This window comes from Phyllostomus hastatus, unplaced genomic scaffold, assembly GCF_019186645.2.
Source record: "Phyllostomus hastatus isolate PE091 unplaced genomic scaffold, TTU_PhHast_1.1 phas_contig_196, whole genome shotgun sequence".
NCBI lineage: Eukaryota > Metazoa > Chordata > Mammalia > Chiroptera > Phyllostomidae > Phyllostomus > Phyllostomus hastatus.
The window spans coordinates 31,380,493-31,402,265 of NW_025333709.1; the positions used below are offsets into that span (position 1 = coordinate 31,380,493).

A 21,773-nucleotide genomic window follows, 5' to 3' on the forward strand; every position below is an offset into this window, starting at 1 on the left:
CATTGCCTGGTTATTTTGTAATTGGAGAAAAATGCCTCAGCTATAGAGAACACTTTGTTTTTCTTAGTCTCCTTCATCCTCCCCACCCTGTTGGTGAGTCCTACACACCATTCCTGTCTAGTTGTCAGTTGGACTTCAAGACTCTGAAGCAGATTATAAGTGTTTGGGGGCTTTTAATGGAGAGTCAGCCCATCCCAGGGGTTTAATCATTCCTTTGTGATGTTAACAGAAATTCTGAGTCCTGGAGGAGGTGGGGCTGCTGAGTGGAACCCAAGGAGGCCAACAGCCGGGCAGAGTCTACAATCATCAGGCACCGACACCTGCTACCTGGTGCTACATGGGTATCATTTCTAGAGAAAAATTATGCAGGAAGTAAAAAAGGGAGTTGGCTTGTGGAGTGGCAAAGGCAAAAACATTAAAATAGCTAATGTGGGTCAATCACGCTCACGTGCCAGGCGTGGTACTGGGACTGCATATGCATGACCTCATTTAGTCCTAACTCCGTAAGGCGGCTCTCAGGAGGTGAGGGCAGGTGCCCAAAGACACACATCTAGTAAGTGGCAAAGCCAGAGTCTGTCTAGCTCTGGCGTCCATACGTGGAATCATATTGCTTCACGACACGCACATTCCTGACGACACGCAAACCTTCACAGGGTTTCTGTCATGGGGGTAGCAGGCGACTTCTCCTTTGGATGGTGCCCTGGTGTTTTTCTATAAAAACTGCAGCAGCATTGGCAGAAAGGGGTTATTATTCCAGATGCATTTACAACTGAATCCCTTTGATCCTCTTTAATCTATCATCAATTAGCTCATGAGGCCAAAAACGTTTTTAGCTGACCACTTTAAAGATGTCTTTGGGACCACTTGTAGTCTGCCCCCTTATGCCTACTTCAGTGGAAAAAATAATTGTGCACGCCAGAAAGCTCCGGCTTCAGCATAATTTTAACTGGCCAAAGAAACTACCCAAATATTTTGCCTAGAAAATTTCATCTATAAGGCAATTTATTTTTCTGGTTCAGAACCCATCTCTGTCCCCCAAGCTGTCCCTAGTGAATTATAAAGGCCTGGAGCAACCTAATGCACACCCAGCAATACCATCTCCATGGCAACAAAGGGAGTTGCTGTGGAAAAAAGCTGGTTCTGGAATCAGCATGCTTGTGCTCCAGATTGGCTGGATCATTAGGGGAGTCTCCTTAAACTCAATGCCTCTTGGGGATTCACTGCATTTGCTGTTAGTTGCACATAAAGTCATTTCTCATCACCATGGCTGTTTACAGTGCACTTACAATGTTCCAGGCATCTACTAAGCATTTTATCTGTCTTATATTTACTTCTTACCCCATGAGTTAGGTGCTATCATGAAGAGCTGATTTAAAGATGAGAAGCTTGAAGCCCAGCTGAGGTTAATCATTAATCTATCCCAGGTTACACAGGTGGCACATGATGCAGCAGGATTTGAAATCAGATCTGAAGGACTTCAGAGACCAGAGTTTTAATCACAAACTGAAGCTTATAACTGCGTCATGATTGGGCTCTGCCTTGCCTCTCTGTGGTCATCGAGAGGACTGCATGTATACAGGATGCTGTATTCAAAGGTAAAGATTCATTACTGTGAAGTGGCCCCAGGTTGCATTTGTACAAAATTGGGCAGGGAAGTCCAATGAGAGCATCTTCTGAGCATGTCCAGATGGGAGGACACTTTCAGAGGACATTCAGTCCCTAATGGGTGACAGGCATTATCACGTGCATTATCGTATCACATTTATGACATTGCTTTGCCCAAAGCTGTTAATTTAAAATTTTAACAACTCCAGTTTTATTGTTTCCTGAGGATAATGAATGTGTTATCATTGTTTCCCAAAATAATGTCATGACTTCTTTGGGGTCACAGAGCTTGTTACTGTCAGGGCTGAATCATTTGGGTAAATTACTATGTCTGAGTCTCTTCTTCTATAAAATGGGAAGACTGGGCTAGATCATCTCCACGGCCTCCTTTGGCTTTAAAAGAACTATGGTTCTGGGCTCCAGATTCCACCAGATGTCAAATATGCTGGATCCAGGCTTCCTCTTCAGGTTGGGGCAAGGAGATGGAGACTAGGGAAAGGAAAGGGGGTAGGAGCTCCTGTGTCATGGGAACAAGGGGAGGGGCTCAGTGGCTGATGAATGAGAAAGAGGGGGAGACTGAGAGTCGAGAAAGAATGGGGGTGTGGTTGAGAAGGATCCACTGGTGTAAGTGAGGTTGTGTGGGAGGCATGGCCCCGTCCACTGACAAATAGCTCAGGTCTCTCCCCAAACTCCACCCCGAGATGCTAGTTGTGCCTTTCTCAGCTCAGGTAAGTCACTAACCTGCCTTTCTATGGAGAGAGGGAGGAACTACAAGGTTTCAGCAATTCCACTTTCTTGACCTTGGCCTACTCATGCTCTCTGTGGATGAAGTTTATTACCAAATGTTATGAAATTGAAGACTCCGCCTATTATAGAACACACCATTATTTTACAGATCACCAAGAATAAAAAACACTACCCATTACTTTGCATGGTGCCATCAATTCTAAGATATAGCCTGCTCTCAGAGACTAAAAAGTACCTCAGAATTGACAAAATCTGTTTTTAACTCCTGCTATTACTAGTAATAAAATCCATAATTTAAGGGTTTGCTCTGATCAGAAACTATATTGAATGCTTTACATAATCTTATTCAACACTCATAACAACCTGTGAGGTGTGTATTATTATTCCTATTTATAAATGAGGAAAGCTCAGAGAGGCTAAATAACTTGTCCAAGGTTGCCTAGCTGGCAGAGACTGAATAGGAACCCAAGTCAGCCTCAATCCAGAGTGTGTACCTTAAACCACCAAGCCATCTCACCTCCTAGCTTCCAGTGGCGGGCCACTTGATTACAGTCCTCTGGATGGCAAAGGGACTTGCTCATTGTCCTGGGGCCCCCAGCCTCTCCCTCTAATAAAGGCAAAAGGTGGAGGAGGGGCCACAGGTACCTAACAGGCCCACAGAGTATCGGGAAGACTGTTTTAGCTCTGGATATGCAAGAGTTGAACTCAGAAGTGGGCTTAGAGGGGAACTAATGTTCTATAGCCAGTTCTATAGGGAATTTAGAGAGTAAGAAATTGGGGGTAGGGGAAGCACCCAAACACACAGTGGAACATCAGTGCTCACCCAGGAAGAGGGTTACGGTAAGACTGATGACTATACCCCAAGGCATGCACAAACACTTCCGAGAGGCTGACTGGGGACCTAGCAAGTATGAATGTATGATAGCGTGTTTTCTAAAAAAGAGGACTCCTCAAATTCCAAATACTTTTGGTTTCATGACCCTGGACCCACTGAAGCCCTGCTCTTGGTGTTTACGGATGCAGGTGTGGAGGAAGCCGGAAGAAAGCGGGGTCCACGTGGGCCATGCACAGGAAGGCATGATGGTCAGAAAAGGGAAAAATGCCTACGAGAAAAGATGTCTGGTGCTTTTGCCTGAAAGTTTTCACTGGCGTGCAGAAATGGGCCATTTCCTGCCTTACTCCTTCCAACACCAATCCCACACTGATGGTGGAAAGTTTCCTCTGTTGACTTTACGGGGGTTGTGTTCTAGTGCCAATGAGTACGGGGAGCCTGTTTCTCTGTGGTGGTCTCCAAAGTGACAACACCCAAAAGGAACGTGGGGAGACTATAATAGAACTTTTAGTTTCCAGTGTAGCTTTCTCTCATCTTTTATAACACTGTTTTCCAAAGGATATAGTAATACAGAAATACCTGTGTAGAATGCATAAATAGGTAACTATACATATGACAGGCATCTGTGATCAAAAAAGTTGGAAGCTTACGGACCCTAGGGAGAAGGTACTCCGCCATCCTCTTTAAGTTCCTCTCGCAAAGCTTCTGGGTGACAAGGTCATCAAAAACACTCATCTCGGTTCAACTGATAAGACTGTTCAATGTTTTGGGTCTTGCCTCCTTTACATTTCTCTCAACTTGATAGTTGATTAAAGTAATTGCTTTATTTTTCTCTTTCTCAGCTACCAGCTCAGTATTTTGAGTTTGCCAAAGCCATATTCTTCAGAATTTACCTCAAGAATTCCATCACATCAATGGAATTTGAAAGGGGTGGGGGATGGGGATTGAGGAGATATGGCAACCAAGTGCAAGGTGCAGACCTTATTTAGTTCATGATTTAAACAAACTGTTAAAAGTTATGAGACAAGAGGGAAAATCTGAACTGACTGCATATTTGATAGTAAGGAATTATGGTTACTTGTTTTTGGTGTGACATTAGTGTTATAGTTGTATGTATACTTCTTTTTTTAAAAAAAGATTTCATTTATTTTTAGAGAGAAGGGAAGGGAGGGAGAAAGAAAGGTAGAGAAACGATGTGTGACATCAATCAGCTGCCTTTTAGTCACCCCCAACGAGGGACCTGGCCCAAAACCCAGGCATGTGCTCTGACTGGGAATCGAACTGGTGACCCTTTGGTTCACAGGCTGGCACTCAATCCACTGAGCCACACAAGCCAGGGCTACATGTATTTCTTAAAAGTCTTTATTCTTTACAGCTAAATACGGGAATATTTGCAGATAAAATATGATGATTGACATTTGCCTTAAAATGATTCAGGGAGGATATAAGATAGACATAACCTGTTAATTATCCAAGATGGGTAATAAGGTACCTGGGGATACATTATACTCTTCTACTTTGGAATTGACATTTTCATTATAAAAAATTAAAATAAAGAAGATAAATCAACCAAGCATGAAACAATCAGTGAGATCTTATATTAAAGAAATCCCCATTTTGCCTTTCATCAACCTGACATAGTCACGTGACCCAGCAACAGGCCGACACAATTCACCAGGCATTGGCACATGCGTGTCCTTGAAACTCCTGGGTTTTCCATTTTAGACCCAAAAGCAAACTGTTCAGGACCGAAGTTGCTTTACTGCCAGGTCAAAGAAAACGTGCTGGTTCCAAAGGAGAAAGGAAAACATAAGACCATTGAACAGGACCACTGGCCTCTTTGAACATCAAAGAATCATTACAAAGCAACATTGTGATGAGTTACATGTAAATGAACTGGGAACATGCGGCTTCAATTTCCTTCCAAACACACGCATTTGTAGATTTAAGGAAGAATGTCCTACGCAACAAGTGCTGACCTGCAACTCTTCGAACGACGTGAAGAGAATCACTGAACCCAAAGGGGCCCCCACTTGGCTCCCTGAGACCAGGCCTTGTTCCTCTCCATTGGACTATGATTTCTCCACCTCACCTATTTCCTCTGTAAACTCTACCTCCTTCTGTCCAGGTCCTAATCCAAACTCAGTTTCAATTCCTCAAAACATACGACCAAAAGAAAAAAAATCCAGAAATCAGCAGCACTTTTTCTTCTTTTCAATTTTGATAAGAAACAAATTCTTTGAGACTCAACTCAGCATTTACCGCCAAATCCACAGAGCTCAGTCTGCCGGTTTACACTTGGAAAGTGGATGAAAAAGGGGCCACGTACTAAACCCACCGAGTTCAGGGGAGGCCTGCATGGCGGGCCTCACAGACCAGAGACCCAAAGTAGCCAAACAGGACAGTGTGAACACAAACATTCCTAACTGAAAGCGAGTCCTGGTGGCTAGTCGCATCCTGGGCCTGTAGCTTCCCTGACGAAGGTCAACCTTTACCTTAACTGAGCCTATTGCCTTTTTGCATCTAAGATGACATATCCTTGGAATCTCAGAGTAATCTCCTTTTCCAGACCCCTCAGGGCACACCCAGGTCCCGGGACCGGAGACCACAGAGCCCTCACTGTTCTCGTGGTCCCTGAGTGCCACCTCTCTGTGCCGTGAGTGTTAACGAACTATCCTGTGCCCACCACGGTCAAAGAAGCGCGTGTTTCTCCATCTCACTGTTTAGCCAATCCCAGAGATTCCCCCTTTTTCCAGCCCCCTTAGTTGACCACCAAGGGATTTCATGTAACCCCGTCTCTTCTTTTGAGTCTAATGCGTAAAATATGCTGCAAAACTGCCACTCTCCAGAGCCTTTTCTCAATCTGTTGAGATTCTGCTTCCCGGCAATTGTCATCAGTTTGGCTCAAATAAACTCATAAAATTTCTCTACTGGTTTGGACACTTCTGTCGACAGAAGTACTGGGAGCAGTTAACGCAGTGAAAATGACGAGAGGAGGAAATGGACCCTGAGGTGACCCCACTGACCTCTTACTCCCCCCCCTCCATTCGCTCAAGAAAGAATTCAACAGCGATGATCTAGACGGGCCTACGTGGATCTGTTTAGTATAAAGCTTTTTAAAAAGATGTTTCCCCAAGTTCTGTAGTTCACGGCCCAACACCTGGCCCCAGGCTGCCTGAAGTCGGCAGGGAGAAAACGAGGTTACTGGGGCTAGGCCTTGACCTCGGTGAGGGGAAACTGAGAAGTCGGGCCAGGGCTGAAGGAGTGATCTATAAAGTGAAGGCAAGCAGCCTTCTCACTTGAAGCCTGGAAGGTCCAGCAGGGTGCGAGCTGAGGCTCCCTCCAGCCTGCGAGCCCCAAAGTGCATGTTCTCACTGCGCAATGACACTGCAGCTTGTCAGGCGTGTTGTACGGGTTGGTTTGAGAAAGTCCTGCCAGGGAGGTGGGCGTTGGGACTCACCATGGGCCTAAGACACACAGTTGGTGGCCCTGCGTCTCTGGCTTCTGGGCCCCACCCTACCTCTCAGGAAGGACACACATGGGGTGGCCTCCTAATCCCTGTGCTCTTAGCAGTTTCTCCAGGAGACCTTGTTCTTCCACAGATCAAACTGATTCAAGTTCAAAATCAGAGTCACTCATCCTAATTTTCTGAGCACAAAACTCCAGTGGGAATAAAACTTTCCCGTTAGAACTTGTACCTCTAACAGCGGTCAGGGGCTAGTGTAATTTCTCTCTCCAGACACTGGCATGAACACTGTTCACAGTGATGACATTCACAAACCAAAAATATTCGACGGTAAGCTAGAAAGAGAGCCAGCATTTCCCGACTTTCTGAGAAGCCACATCGCCATGGCCGCAGCACTAATGCCAGGGACCCGTGATCCTCCAGCGACCCTGCCTAGCGGTCTTGTTGATAACCGGGTCCCTAAAACAAAGGACAGTCATCTACTTCGAAAGGTAGGGCTCCCACTTAACTATGCACTCACTCAAAACTCACTCGGACTTTACACCAGGGGCACAAACACAGTCTCCACCAGAAGACGACACAAATGGAAAGTATTTCCTAGGGAGCTGGGGCTGGAACATTCAAGATGGGGGAAAGATGGCACATCTTTTCAATTTTCTGCAAATGGCTCTTGAGAGTTGGGTGTGTTCCATAAAATGCATCTTATCACCCTAGCAAACTCGAAGGTTTTCTCCAGTATTCTTACTCAACAAAATATTGGAAGAAGTGTCATAAAAGCCACAGGAGATCACTGGCCAGAGCAGCTGGACCACCTCAGCTGTTTGACCACAGTGCTGCTTTCTACAGCGCCTGAGGTGCGGCTAGCTTGCACATCACCAGCAAGGCCACATTCCCTTCCACAGAATCCAAACCAGGGCGTCCTTGACTACTGCTTGCCACATTTGGGAACTGGCCAAGATATGAGACACATCCATCTCAGTTCAGCTTAACTCTGGTAACACCTCCCAAGCCCTCCCCGTCAGCACTGACCTGGTCAAGGAGACAAACATGAAGGCTGCCGAGGGTACACAGCACCAAGGACGCACACAGAGGGGAGCGAGGCTGTTCCGCAGGGAAGGCAGGGGGATGGAAGGAAGGCAAGATGGTCCATCCAAGGTCCATCTAAGGGTTCCTGTACTGCAGTGTCTCACGAGGCTCCCCTGGGGAACTTGTTCAGCATGGAAACAGGATGGTCCCCATAGGAATCATCTAGGGAGCTTAAGAAGAAATGGATGGCTCCCCCAAGGTTTTGGTTTTAGAAGGTTTGATTTAGAGCCCAAGCATCTGCATTTTAGAAACCACACCCAGCCCTTGGTTCCTATGCAGACTGTCCTCAGAACCCCAGCTGCTCGAAGGGCTCCTCCCCCGAGCTGTGTCCCATGAGTGGCTGTAGATAGGTCCAGAAAGACGAGAAGGTGGTATCTGTGTTCACACCCCTAAGAGTGAAAGTCTATTTCCTAAATTTGCTTTGGGGGCTAGAAAACTGAGAAAGAGTTTGTGGGAGCCAGGGGCGAGGGCTTGTGGGGAGAGACAGCATTGCTCTTTGCAGCCCTGAGAGCTACCCTAGCACCCTGCGCCCTGGCCTGAGGATTGGGACTGCACGCCAAACAACCCGGGTGTGGGCCTCGCCTGTGGAATTCGCTCCCCGTGGGTCATGGCAACAGGCGGCAGTGGGCACAGACTACTGCCTCAGGGCAGAGTGGGATCAGACATGGTGTTCTTCTTATATTTTGTATTAAATTGAATTTGAATGCCTTAAGACATTACATATTATATACACAGGAATGGGCAAAGTAGTTTTCAGCTGCGAGTATTAATATTTATTTGTTAATGATTGTACCATTTATTATTGTTAACCACTTTTGCCCACCCCTGTGCTGCTGTGTTCGCTGCAGTTGACCAGAGGACACGGCTTCCTTCGGTTTTATACCTAATGAGTCACAGGTTTGAATGGCTCCTGCCTGGTTCCTGTAGGCCTTTGCACTTGAGACGCCCGCCCCCCCCGGCCCCCGCCCCAGGCCACATGAGAAATTTGACTGCATTTACTGGACCAGCTCCAGTTTTTCAGCTGGGCCCGAGGTAACAGGGCTCAGACAGAGAGTGCCACTCAGATGCAGGTGGCGGGAGGAAGACGAAGACGACTTCCCAGGGCATTCCCAGGAGATCCCCTCCAGATCTGCCTGCCTCTGAGACCCCCAGCAGCCGGCTGTAGGGAGAACGGGTGTCTTTACCTCAGGGCCATGCACCACCACCCAAGAGCCCCGCTCCCAAGAATGCCCAACGCATCCAGCAGTCCCATCCACTGCTCTCTGCTGCCATTTCCCAGAGCTTTGGGGACAACCACGGCCACCTCACAGCCTGTTTGCCTGTGCTCTCTGCATTGCCTGGAGTGCTTTCTCGTTTGCCTAATTCTAATTTCTTCAAGATCCAGCCCAAACCCCAACTTCTCTAGAAGCTTGCCCTGATGTTAATTTCACTGAAATGGACAATCTCTATCTCTTCTCCACTTATTACCTGCCCTTCCTTTTAAGGACTTGCCCTCTTAGGCCTTGGGGTATTGTTTATATTTCTTATGTCTTTACATTTTATCTTCTCAATTAGACTGTCATCTCCTTGAGGGTGAGCGCCGTGCCTAATTTCTTACTGCTGTGTTCCTCACAGCACCTGCCACAGTTCCCCAACTGTGTCCTTGATTCACCGATTAGTTCATTATCACCAGTAGCATCGGGTGGTATCTGCACAGCCTTCTCTCATAAAGCATCCCCAGCAACTAGATTCCAGTTACTAGAAGCTTCCCAGAAAGTTCAAGGGCAGCGTTCCAGCAATTTCCTGGCACCGTGCTTCCTGGACTGCTTCATACTTCAGAAAGAACGGCCCGCTTGCATCCATGCAGTTACTCAACAGAAAAGTTGCCTTTGATTCACGAACTTGTAGAAAAGAAATCTGTTGAGCCAGTCTGAGAGCCCTCTTTGAAGCAGGGTATAAAACTAAGAGCAACTCAATGGATAGGCTCCTCAGTCGCACCTGCAGTGGGCTGAATGGTGCCCCCCAAAGAGAGATCTACCAGGAAACTGTGGTGGGTCCTTATTTGGAAAAAGGGTCTTACAGATGCAATTAAGCTAAAGATCTCAAGATGAGACCATTCTGGATTATCCACCCAGGTGGTTAGCCTTAAATCCAATGGTACGTGTCCTTGTAAGAAGAGGAGAAGATGAGTAGAGTTGGAGAGGACCCAGAAGAGAAGGAGATGTGAAGATGGAAGCGGAGGTTGAAGTTATGTGGCCACAAACCAAGGAACACCCGGAACCACCAGAAACTGGGAGTGGCGGGGTCAGGACCCGCCCCTAGAGCCTGTACAGGAATCCTGCCCTGTGCACACCTGATTTCAAGCTTCTGGCCTCCAGGCCTGTGAGAGAGCCATTTCTGTAGTTTTAGGCCACCACATGCGGAATAATTTGTTCCTGCAGCACTGGGAAACTAATGCAGCAATCCTAACAGGAATGCAGGTGGGGGGAGGCAACAGGTTGGTGGGGGGTGGGGTCCCTTGGCTTCAGAGACCAAGGGACCTCAGCATTCATCGAGAGAGAGGAAGGGGACTTGTCACAACCCCAACTAGTTCTGCCATTGTGTATTTTTCTAGAAAAGCTTCCACAACATCATTATTACCCGAGAAGGGCTCACTAGATTTAAGCCAGATACTTTCTCTTTGAACCTTTTTTTTTTAAATCTTAGGTAGAGCAGGGTCACATTCCAATAAGAGAGGACTAGATAATCCTGAAATGTAGAATCTTCAGAATCAATGGGCTGTCTCCAAGAACCTAGGCAAATGTGTTTCTTCCTCCATTTATCAAGCATTTATTGAGCATCTACCGTGCTCAAATCGGTTAGTCTGGATAATTACAAAAGAGGTCCTGGTAACCACCACAAATTCAGGTGGATCAGGTGGTCTCTCTGTAAACAGGACCAGCCCAGTTTTCTTAGTCCGGGCTGTAGGAACCCTTTGTAGAGTCCCCCCGTGCATTTGCTTACTGACTCCAGTTTACATACAAGCCAGCCCTCTCTGTCTTTACCAGTCTGGCTGGTAAGGAGACGAACATTTGTGCGCACGCTCCAAACACTGAGGCACACACAGCGGCACGTTTTATATGATTGCTAGAAGCTATTCACATCCATCTGCAACCCTCTGTCAATGCTTATTAACAAAAAGAGCCAGAAAAATATCATTGTAGAGGTTGGGGACATGAGTCACTTCCTCTTATAAAACAGACATAGGTCACGTAGAAAAATGTCATTATTTTTTAGAGACACATAGTGAAGTATTTAGAGGTTGAAAGGTTATGATGGCTGCAAATCACTCCAAACAACTTCAGTAAAGAATAAATAAACGAAACAAAGGTGGCAACATGTTCATCATTAAATGTAGGTGATGGGAATAGGGATGTTCGCTACACAGTTCTGCCTTCTCATATGTTTGATAGTTACCAAAAATAAAAATAAAATGGAGATATATGTGTGGTACATATATATAAGAGTGTGTGTATTTTACATTTAGGGTTGTACTGTACTTTCCCCTGTACTGACATTATAACTGTTTTCAAGGATAGAGACCACGGTATCAAGAAGGGTGATGTCTGTTTGCAGGGAGAAACCCCTGAGAAGGGCTGCAGACCTGTGCAGCGGGCTCTGTCCTCAGGTGCTATTTATAGAAGGAAGAAAAGACCCATCTATTGAGAAAAAGCAGAGTGCAAAAAAAGAAAGCTGTGTTGGCACAGAAGCAGGAAAAAAAATGCCTTGTTGGGGAAGTACCGCATCAGAAAGACGGTGTTTTTCTGTGAAGTCACAGACAGCTAAGCATTGCTTTCAACGCTGGCAGGGTGATTTTACAAGTGCAGCCAGGGTACGTGGCATTTATTCCTCTAAACAGACATCCCTCCAGGGGGACTGACTACTCAGGTCCCAGCTCCCACACAACAGACACACCAACCCAAGCAGGTATGGTTGCAGGGGGACTCACAGTTCCGAGCACAGGAAGTGCAGGCTGCCCACATTGTCAATGTAGTTGGCAGGGCTGAGCCAGGGCAGGACCAGCAACAGAAGCGCCTTCATTGTCCGGGCAGCGTGCTGCTTTCCTCCCAGCCACCGTCTCTGTCGGCTGTGGGGCCCGGCCCGGCCCCTTCAAACAAACCTCGCCATGTCCCCACAGTCCGTTCATAAGGATTCTGACTTACAGCCCTTCAATCCAACCACACTGATAAACAAATCAGTGGCTTATAGGAGGACTGCACCCTCTGACTCTCCGATGGGGAAACAGCAGAATGGAGGGACCCACCAGGGTTGGGGAGAGAGCTTAGGCTGAGAGCAAGCAGGCCGATGCCCGAAAGGGCCCTGCCCCTCCTGCAGGATGCCGACTGGTTCTTGAGAAGCAGCTGGTACATTTACATCACTGGCTGGGAGCAGATGGGCTGGAAGCTAAACTGTGCTGGGAGAAGGCAGGAGCATGGCATATTTGTGAATGAGCAAATAACCCAAGTGGTCCCCCAGCTTGCTAGAGCAGGCACTGTAAGGGATTAGCACCTTGGGAACACAGGCTGGAGATCTGAGCTCAGAGTGAGCCTCCAGATATTGCGACACAGAAGTATGATGGGTGAACTAGTTCCACCTCTAAGTGTACATTTAGAATGTGCATTTAAGGTCATGTACCTGTCGCTATCCTGACTGCACTAGCAGATGTAAGAGAAGCGATGGCTTCCTTCCTGATTTTTAAGAAGTATTCTCCTTGAAGAAAACAAAGAGCCACAATAAATATAAAGTTCTGTCCAAACAATATATAGGTTTCTGTTCTGTGAGGAGAAAAGGCGCTCCATTCCTCCATCACCCCGAGTGACTGAAATAAGCGCTGACACTGGCTGCAGGACCCTGTGCATGTCCTATAAGCTCCGGAGCCTCAGTCATCTCATCTGTGAAATGGAGCCAATAGTGCCTGATCTGCTCAGTCCAGCAGAGCCTGGACCACATCACCTCTCCAGCCTTAAGACCTGTGAGTCTAGACTGTACTAACAACAGGACTTCTCTGCAGCCCTAAGCTCTGGGGGGCCACCGAAGCCCCCCAAGAGTCCTCTCCTACTCCAAGAAGATTAAAGTCCATCCTGCCAACTCAAGACCTGAATCTCAATAGAAATGGCTCAAAGGGATAGTCTCATTACTGACAACCAAGCAATCACAGCAAACTACACTTGGTTGGAAGAAGACCAGCGCAAAATCTACGGGATGGAACCAGCTGCAATCAACTGTGCAGGAAGCAGAAATTTGGCAACAGAGATCTGCATTTACCTGAGGTGGGTCTAAAGAAATTAAAAACAGTAGATCCTTAGAATGTGCTGATGTATCTTCTACAGTTTCAATCCAAGACAAGCAACCTTGATAAAGCATGACATGTATTAATTTTGTTGAGGCCCTCATTTGAATTCCATTTAAGCCTGGTAGGCAATAGTGAATCAGAGCTGGTGAAGGGCAGTAAAATGATCAAGTCAGGTTTGGTATGTAGATGCTGGAGTCAGACAGGCCAGAGTCTGAGCCTGAACTCTACCACATCCTTGCTGTGTGACACCGAGCATGTTGTTTAACCTCTCTGAGCCTCCATTTCCTCCTCTAAAGAAAAACACTAGTAATAGGGCTTAACTCATAGTATTGTTATGAGGGTAGAATAAGGTAATGCCTATAAAGAACAAAGGGCTCAATAAGTGTTAGCTATTGTTATAAATATTGTTAATAATAATTACTAATAGTAGTGAATGAGCCCAGCTGGCAGCTCAGCATCTGTCTCAAAGGGCTCTGTTGTCCTCTTCTTGTCCTTTCTTTTCCTCCTGCACCATCAGGGGCATGACTTGCTACAGTCTTTTCCAGAATATGGGGTTTCACCGAGTCCCGAGACCTGCTCTGCTGGGTAGATCATAACTCACAAACAGCACTGTGTGTAATAAAGGCCGTGGGCTCTAGAGTGGGCTGGATTGCATTTCTGATCATCTTGGACTTGACAGGGCACTTTTCAAAGTCTCTGCAAAAAAATAAGAATGCCTGCCCTTTTACCCCTTTGCATTTTGAGAGGATAAAATTTATTAGTGCATATGAATGCAATATAAAAATGAAGGTATCGTTTTTTGTTGTTGCTTATATCACTATCGCAAGAACTGCTGGCTGCCTATCCAATATCTAATCTCCTCTTCTTCCTGTTAACGGAACCCAGGTTTTGTTCACAGTGCTGATGCAGTTAAGTTCTCCCACCAGTGGGTAGCCATGTAATACAGTATTGGCTGGTAAGGTATGAGCAGAAATTACTGGGAGAGGCATCCCAGAAAGCTCTTTAAGGAATGGAGTCTCAGTCTGCACACTGTATTTTGCCCTTCCTGCCTTGTTCTTCCCACCTGGTTCCTTCTACCTGAAACTTGGATGAGATGGTTGAGTTTGAGCAGCTATTTTGAGGACATGAGGTGACAAATTTGAGCATGAAAGCTAATCTGAAAACCAGAAAGATCCTGGGTTGCTCATGGTATCATAGCTACATCACAGACTTCCTACCCCCAGAATGTGTTAAATAAGAAAAAGAAAATTTTTTATAGTTAAACCAACTTGAATTTTCTATTACCTGCCATCAGATGTAATTCTAACTAAAACAATCCCGTGGGGATAAAAAATCTCCCTTTAAATGGTCACGGATTTCTCTGTAGCTTACTTGCCAGTCAATAGTCCTAACCCTAATCCTTGACACCAGGTTTTGCCTAAGTCCTATTGATCTTTTAAGTGTCATCTTAGGTGTCACCTATCACCTCCTATTTCTTTGTCCCTTTTCTCTTCACTCAACAGGGAACTCCTCGAAAGGAGGAGTTCTATCGATCATGTGGTCCACCATATCCTCACCACAGTACCTGGAATGCAGTAGATAATAAATATTTGCAGAATAAAAAGGAATTAAACTCAGTTAAAGAGTAAATTATGTGAACCAGCTTTCTTGACCAGAGACAAGTTAGCAAAACAGAACTTCCAAATGTACAAGCGCCGTGGAAGGGGTTAAGCATTTATACGGATGGCTACTAAATGACCAGGGAGAAAGAAACAAGGTAAGGAAAATGTCTGGGAATGAGTGTCCAGGAAAATGTTGTTTCTTTAAAGAATTTTTTGGGGCATAATCTGATGGAAATTCAATGGTTTTCTAAAAACGTAGTGCAGAAAAAAAAAAAATGCCTCATTTCCTCCATGCCCGGGAGAGCCAACACAGTGGTTCTCAGCCAGGGAAAACCAGGTAAAGTCAGATGAAGGACATGCGTCAAAGTTACAGTGGAGATGCTGAGCCGGGCTGCGCTGACCCACAAGACTTCTAACGTGCGCACCCGCCTGAGGGGGCCACTCCCGTAGACCTGCAGACGGGCCACACAATCATCCCTGCACTGTAAACAGCTCGCTGAGCCTGCGTCGTGCCGAACACACTGCAGAAAAGGGCCCCTGATAGAGGCAAAGCTCAGGAGAGGTTCCAGGGTCGGTCTTTGGAGAAGAGACTTCCAGGACACTGGGCGCAGAGTTAATCAAGAAAATAACCGCAGAGAGCCTTCAGTCAGGTGTGCCAACGACATCACATTTCCATTCCAGGTTGATTTCAGAACACTGAACAAAGATTTCTTTATTCATGCTAGTAAATACCTAAGGAAGGTCAGCTTTATTATATCCCATTTTTATTGTCTTCCCTAAGAGAGAAACTAAAGGGCAAAGTGACTTGTGCTATGAAACGGTTCAGTGTGTGTATGTTTTCAACTTTCTTTTACCTTTAACATGTCATCTGCCTCAGAGGCAGATATCGTGGCTTGTATGGATTTTTTTTTCTTTCAGGGCCTGGCCTACTGTGGATCTTTTTTTTTTTTTTTTTTTAAAGATTTTATTTGCTTATTTCTAGAGAGGGAAGGGAGGGAGGGAGGGGGAGAGTGAGAGAGAGATTGAGAGAGAGAGAGAGAGAGAGAAAGAGAGAAACATCAATGTGCGGTTGCTGGGGGTTATGGCCTGCAACCCAGGCATGTACCCTGGCTGGGAATTGAACCTGGGACACTTTGGTTCACAGCCCGAGCTCAATCCACTGAGCTACGCCAGCCAGGCCTCTACTGTGGATCTTGATAAACGTTACCGATGCCGATGATGAGATTCACCATAAAGATGCAGACTGGAGCCTAAGATGACTCCCACTCAAAACCTAGGAAGGGAAAGCTGTGCCCCCTCCCTTCGCCCTCTGATGGTCGGATCGAGAGTGATGCACCGACTTAGCTCTCTGCAGCAGCGTCCCAGGCATGTCTGCGGGTAATGTCCCTCGGTTAGGAAAACTGCCATTGGACTGGACAAGCCCATCATCACCCTCCTGGGAGCTCGCTGTGGCAGACCCATGGGATGGGAGTCTGGAAGCATCCGAGAGGGCAGAAGGCCACGAATTAGCCAGAAGATCCCAAACCTCAGGTCACTGTCTGGATTTCCTCCGCAGACGTCCTCTCTCATCTGCAGGCGGACACAGTTAGTTGTCCGAGCAGTTGCTGGAGCAGCCGGTCACGCAGAAGCAAAGTTGGCCCTAAATGTCTCACTTATGGATTTACGTTCAACCACGGAGCTGAAGTAGTTAGATAATAGTGTTTACAAGTGTTCCAAGTTCTGGAGAAAACAGGCAGCATTTGTTTACAGAGGACATGCCATCTGCCTGCATGCCTGACTCGGGCGGACTGTTATCGCTAGCACAGTCCTCAGGACGGGCTGTAAACCGAGACCTTGGAGGAAGGGGAGAACATTTCTCTACTTGGTGTTCTTTTTTAGAGGGACATGGAAACATCCTAAATGTGGTTATTTCTGCAAGAGCTTTGTATTCAACGAGCCCATTTTACAGGCACACAAACCTGAGTATGGAGCTTCCTGTGACGTTCAGTGACGAAGCTCTCCTGCGCACGCTGGAAGGAAGTGTAGGGAGTCCCACCAGTCACACGGGTTTTTTTTTTTTAACCAGAATTAATGTCAAGTTCTCCACGCTAGGTCCACTGGGCCTGACTAGTACATTCATGTAGTGCCATAAGCCAAAGAATGTGTTTCTGAAATTCATTATATTTAAATCCTTATACCAAGAGGCAAAATTTATAAACCAAGATACCTTTTAGCGCAAACATAGGACCACACCCCCCCTACAGAAGCCCCCAACCCGGAGGCCTCACACAGAAAAGTCAGGAGCACCCTGGCCTCTCAGCGTTCCCCGTCCAAGGAAGTCCAGAGACAGTAACTATTTAATCTTAACATCCCTTCTCAGGGGACAAAGAGGCGGTCTACCGTGCAGGCACAAGCCTAAGGCCGAAGAGGGCTCTGGAGTCAGGCTCTGGATTAGCTCCAAATTCTCCATCCTCACCAATAAAATGCCCAGGGGCTGGGAGGAGGGGAGTGTATATTAAGCTCCTGACGACTAACATATGCACTATATTTTTGGATATATGTTGGTTTCCTCCTACTTAGGAAGCTGAAGTGCAGCGAGGATCAAGCACAGGCGCTGAGGCCGGCACCGCCTGCCGTGGGGGTTTTCCCTGCGTGGACAGCAGCCGCGGGCACCTGTGCCGGACTCTGGGCCGCAGCTCACAGAGGTGACCTTAGTTAATATTGCGTCCTTTCCTCCCTGTTGTTTCCCAACATGTGCATCCGTAGCAGGGGAGTGTTCATCAAGCCTTTCCCCCAGGTTCCTCTGGTGTGTGGGTCACACCGCCTGCGTGGGCGGTGCGTGAAAGTCCATCTGGGGACTGAGTGCGCTGCGGCATCTCCCTCCTGGGGACCCCAAAGGTCCCCAACAGCCTCTTCCCAGCCCATCCCCTGCTCCACTTGTGTTCTAGCCTTGCCCTCAGGTCCATGGGCCATCTTACCCTGGTTTTTTAAAAGGATATTCTTGGCCCCCAAATCAATTCTAGATAAGGGGATGAGAAGGAACCGCTGGGTGAAAGCACCCCCATTTATTTCCTTCTCTCTCTTTCCTCTTGTCCCTGTAAAACTCCTGTGGGGGGCAGAATGATCACCAGCCCCTAAGATGTCCATCTCTTAATCCTCAGAACCTGTGGCTATGTTACCTTACATGGCAAAGGGATTTGCAGATGTGCCTAAGGTAAGGGTGCTGAGATGGAGGGAGGGTCCTAGATCATCCAGGTGGATGCGAGGAGTCCCAGTGTAATCACCAGTGTCCTCTCGAGAGGGAGGTGGGAGCGTCAGAGCCACACAGGAGATGTGATCATGGAAACGAGGGGTGGGGGACAGAGAGAGAGAGACAGAGAGAGGTGCAGAGATTCTATGCTTCTATGCTGCTGGCGTTGCAGATAGAGGAAGGAGCCACACCACAAGCCAATGTGGCCTCCAGAAGCTGGAAAAGGAGAGGAAAGCAATTCTACCCTAGAGCCAAAAGGAACTAGCTCTCCCCACACCCTGATGTTAGTGCATTGAGACCCAGGTTGGACTTAGAACCCTCAGAACTGTAAGATACCACACTGTTGTGGTTTTAAGCCACTAAGTTTGTGATCACTTGTTACAGCAGCAAACGGACACTATACAGCTCCCAAACAAAAGCGTATAAATTGCACCGACCCAGGAATGTGCTGTGTGGAGGGAGCTGTACCAGGGCCTTCTCCTCACGCTCCCCAGCTCCGCTACTCAGCGTGGCCCCGGCTCTGCACCAGCACCCACAACACCCACCCCTCCCCTGACCTCAGACCTACTTCCCTCCAGACGACGCCTCTCCTCCCTGTGCAAAACCTTCAGCAAAGGTCACAAACAGATTCCCAATCCCCTTCTCCTCTGGCCACGCCTCCTTCCCCGTCAGTCAGAGAAGAGGAGCATCCCAGTTTAAACTCCAACCATAACCGAGGGTCCGAGGCAGCCCACCCACCGGAGTTAGATGCACTGGGCTCCACGCCTTGGGGAGAAAAACGAGCTCACTGACACAACTGGTACGGAAACCACATGTGCAGCACTGTGCCCAGCCACAGCTTTGGAGGCACACCTCCTCGTTAGAGAATCTGTGTGTTTCAAAAGACAAAGACCCAGATGCATGACCTAAGGAATGTGACCTTAAAAAAAAAATACTTGCACCTGCCTCTTGCCCTGGTCGTGACAGAGACCAAGATAAACACCAGCTTCCAAATTTCCTCTCACAAAATAATTGTGCTACTGTTGTCCACACTTGACTATGCACCTTCAACGTCCTAAGAGAGTCGCTCAGGTGGAGCGAGACCCAGGGCCGCCCTGGGGAATGCCCAGGGACGGGATAACACAAGTGGACACAATCAGAGGTGGACAGGTGGCATGGGTGGCATTGCTGTCAGTGGAGGCGGTCACACCGTCGGTGCCCTGACAGTGTGTGCGCCTTGGCCGAAAAGTACATAGAACAATTCACTTAAAGGATGAAAGTTTTATAAATTTCTCATTTTAATCCTGAGTTGAAAATATCTCATATCTCTTCAAAGAACAGTTGGGCTTCGCCAATTCCCATACAGGGGAAATTCTAATCACTGAGAGTCATGTTAAGAGACTTCTTTTTCTTACGTGAAAAGACAAGCAATGCCCATCTGGAAATCGTTTTGGGGACTATGAGCCCCAGAGAAAGCTGTCCACCAGATCCTTCCAGTATCTTTCACATTTCCAAGTGCGCACATGAGAAATAAGCCAACCACAAGAGGGCAAACACCGGACGATTCCTCTGTTCCGGGTCCCTAGAAGGGTCAGATTCACACAGACAGAAAGTTGACTCACGGTCACCAGTTCTGGAGGGATGGGGAGGGGGAGGTTTTGTGGAATGGGTACAAAGTTTTGGTTCTGGAAGGTGAAAAAGTTCTGAGGGTGGGTGATGGTGAGGGGCGATGCGCCACAGCGTGAATGCATTTACAGCCACGGAAATACACGCTTCAGGGTTGTTAAAATGGTAAATTTTATCTTACATCTATTTTGCCACCAAAATAGCGCTATAAACACCCACGCATAACACAGCTCCTCCATGTGCTGCTTCCTTACACTGAACCACGACCATGAACACTTAAAATGTTTCTTATTTTGAGGGAATCCTTTCATTGGCTGCAAAGAACAAGACAGAGAAGCAGGCCTCCCATGGAGCATACAGGGCCGGGGAGGCAGCCCCGCCCTCAGGAGACAGGTGAGTTCCCAGGAGGAGCCCTACCTGGTTTGAAAGTGCTGCTCCAGGTCGCAGCGCTGCACTACCTGCGTGCAGTGCTCGGTGAACGGGCAGGTCACCATCAGCTTGTTGAGGAGCTTGTGGACCAGGATGCTGGATTTCTTGCAGTGCTGGAGAATCACGGGCATGCGATCCAGGGGGCAGAAGTCCTTGTTTACCAGGAAGTTGGTGAGGCAGAGAGTGCAGTAGGTGTGTCCGCAGGGCGTGTCCAGGGGCTCCAGCAGCGCTTGCAGGCAGATGTGGCATATGAGGTCGTCGTCCACGTCTTCCGTGTAGGTGTAGAAGTGATTCTCCTCGGGGGAGTGGGCTTGGCCGCATACCACACACAGAGGTGCAGGGCTGAGGTCTGGGTCACTGACAGGGTCTGGCTGGTTCATGGTCGACTGCGGGGACAGGATGATGGGCAACCGACCCAGCAAAACAGTAGTTCCTCAGGAGCCAATCAAGATCTTTTAGGACCCATCCACGAGCCTAAAAGAGAACAACACGACATCTTTGTTTTCACAGGAAACTTCAGACCCTTTGTCACCCACATGAGACAATGCTGCCAGCAGAGAGGGAGCTGACACTCAGAAGGCCAGGGTTGAGGGACAGGACTCCGGGCGAGTGACTTAGCCTCATTCTGCCTCAGTTTAACTTTAACCATCCTCAAAGAAGGAGTAACATCTGCCTCTAACATTCTCATGGCGGGGTGGTTAAAATCATTTGGGTAGTATCTGAGAAATGCCTAGAGTAACTCAAAAGACATATGCTCTAGGAAATGTAATACGTTAATAAAATTAAATGGATCAGTGATTTATAATATTCTCTGTCAGATCAGAACAAGAAAAATCATTAGCAATTGAATGGCTTTCTCTTATCTTTCTTCCACACCTTTCTCTACAGTCAGGAATTGTAGTAGGCCAGCAGAGCCTTCACCTAATAAATACTCTGAGAAGAAGTAAGAGATGTTGAGTCTGTCGTGTTTATACTGTGGTGAAATCATTTTTCCCTGTATGCTTTCTGTCACTCAGTCAGTTAGTTACTGGTCACGTGGGTTCGGGAAACACAGTGCTTGGGTTCGAATCCTGCCACCACTGTGGATAAAGATTTAAGCTTTGGGGATAGTAATGGCCTGCCACATGGGCTTGTTGTGAGGCTTAAATGAGATAGGATATATACAACTTTTAGAATTGTGCCTGGTATACAGTAAGTGCTTAATAAATATAGTTATTATCCTTGTATGTATTGTTATTGAATTCATTTGGTCTCCAGTCTAGCTCAATTGGCCTGGAAACTGGGATGTATAGTTGCTATAAGGGATCTTTTTGCTTTGTTCTAATAGTATTCTTTTATTCAATTATATATATATTTCAAACCAGTAGAATACTATCATGCTGTGTATTTTCCTTTGGTATAGGAATCCAAAATAATGGAGTTCTCAGCATGCCTGATTAACATCTAGGAAGCCTCTTGGGAAATCAGTCAATACATTTTTTTTGGCACCAACTCTGAGCCAGGGAATGAGCTGGGTATAGAGACCTTTCGGAGAGCTTTCAAGGACAGGCCCCTGCTCTCATGGAGTCTCCTGTCCAGGGGAGTGGACATGAGCTCAGTTAGCTGGGCGCCCAGGTAAGCAGTGCAAACACAGCTATGCACTAGGAGACCCAGGCCAGCTGTCATGACGACTGAGAATCCCACCCCACTCATACCCCCCAACTCAACGCTCTTCTTTCCTGAAAGGAAGTGAGAAGACCTGATGCCTTCCACAAGGACATCAAGGCACATGAATAACCCAGCAGGAAACCAGCCACATTTGGAAACAGCACAGCAGTCATAAATTGTGTTACATCTTTTTTCTTATCCAAATAGAGTCTGAG

The 21,773-nt window shown here is 47.2% G+C and overlaps 1 protein-coding gene across 2 annotated transcripts in view; it reads right to left on the bottom strand.

Moving 5' to 3' along the window:
- The window catches only part of LNX1 (ligand of numb-protein X 1), a 149,230-nt gene that overhangs the window by 67,225 nt on the left and 60,232 nt on the right, over nt 1-21,773 (bottom strand). The window contains exon 3 of one of the 2 annotated variants that reach the window (XM_045833917.1): nt 19,900-20,385. In XM_045833917.1, the coding sequence (XP_045689873.1) occupies nt 19,900-20,291 (392 nt within the window). In that variant the 5' untranslated portion in view covers nt 20,292-20,385. Of the gene's footprint in view, nt 1-11,703; nt 12,012-19,899; nt 20,386-21,773 lie in introns of those variants that run through there. The other variant, XM_045833918.1, reaches the window with a different exon arrangement.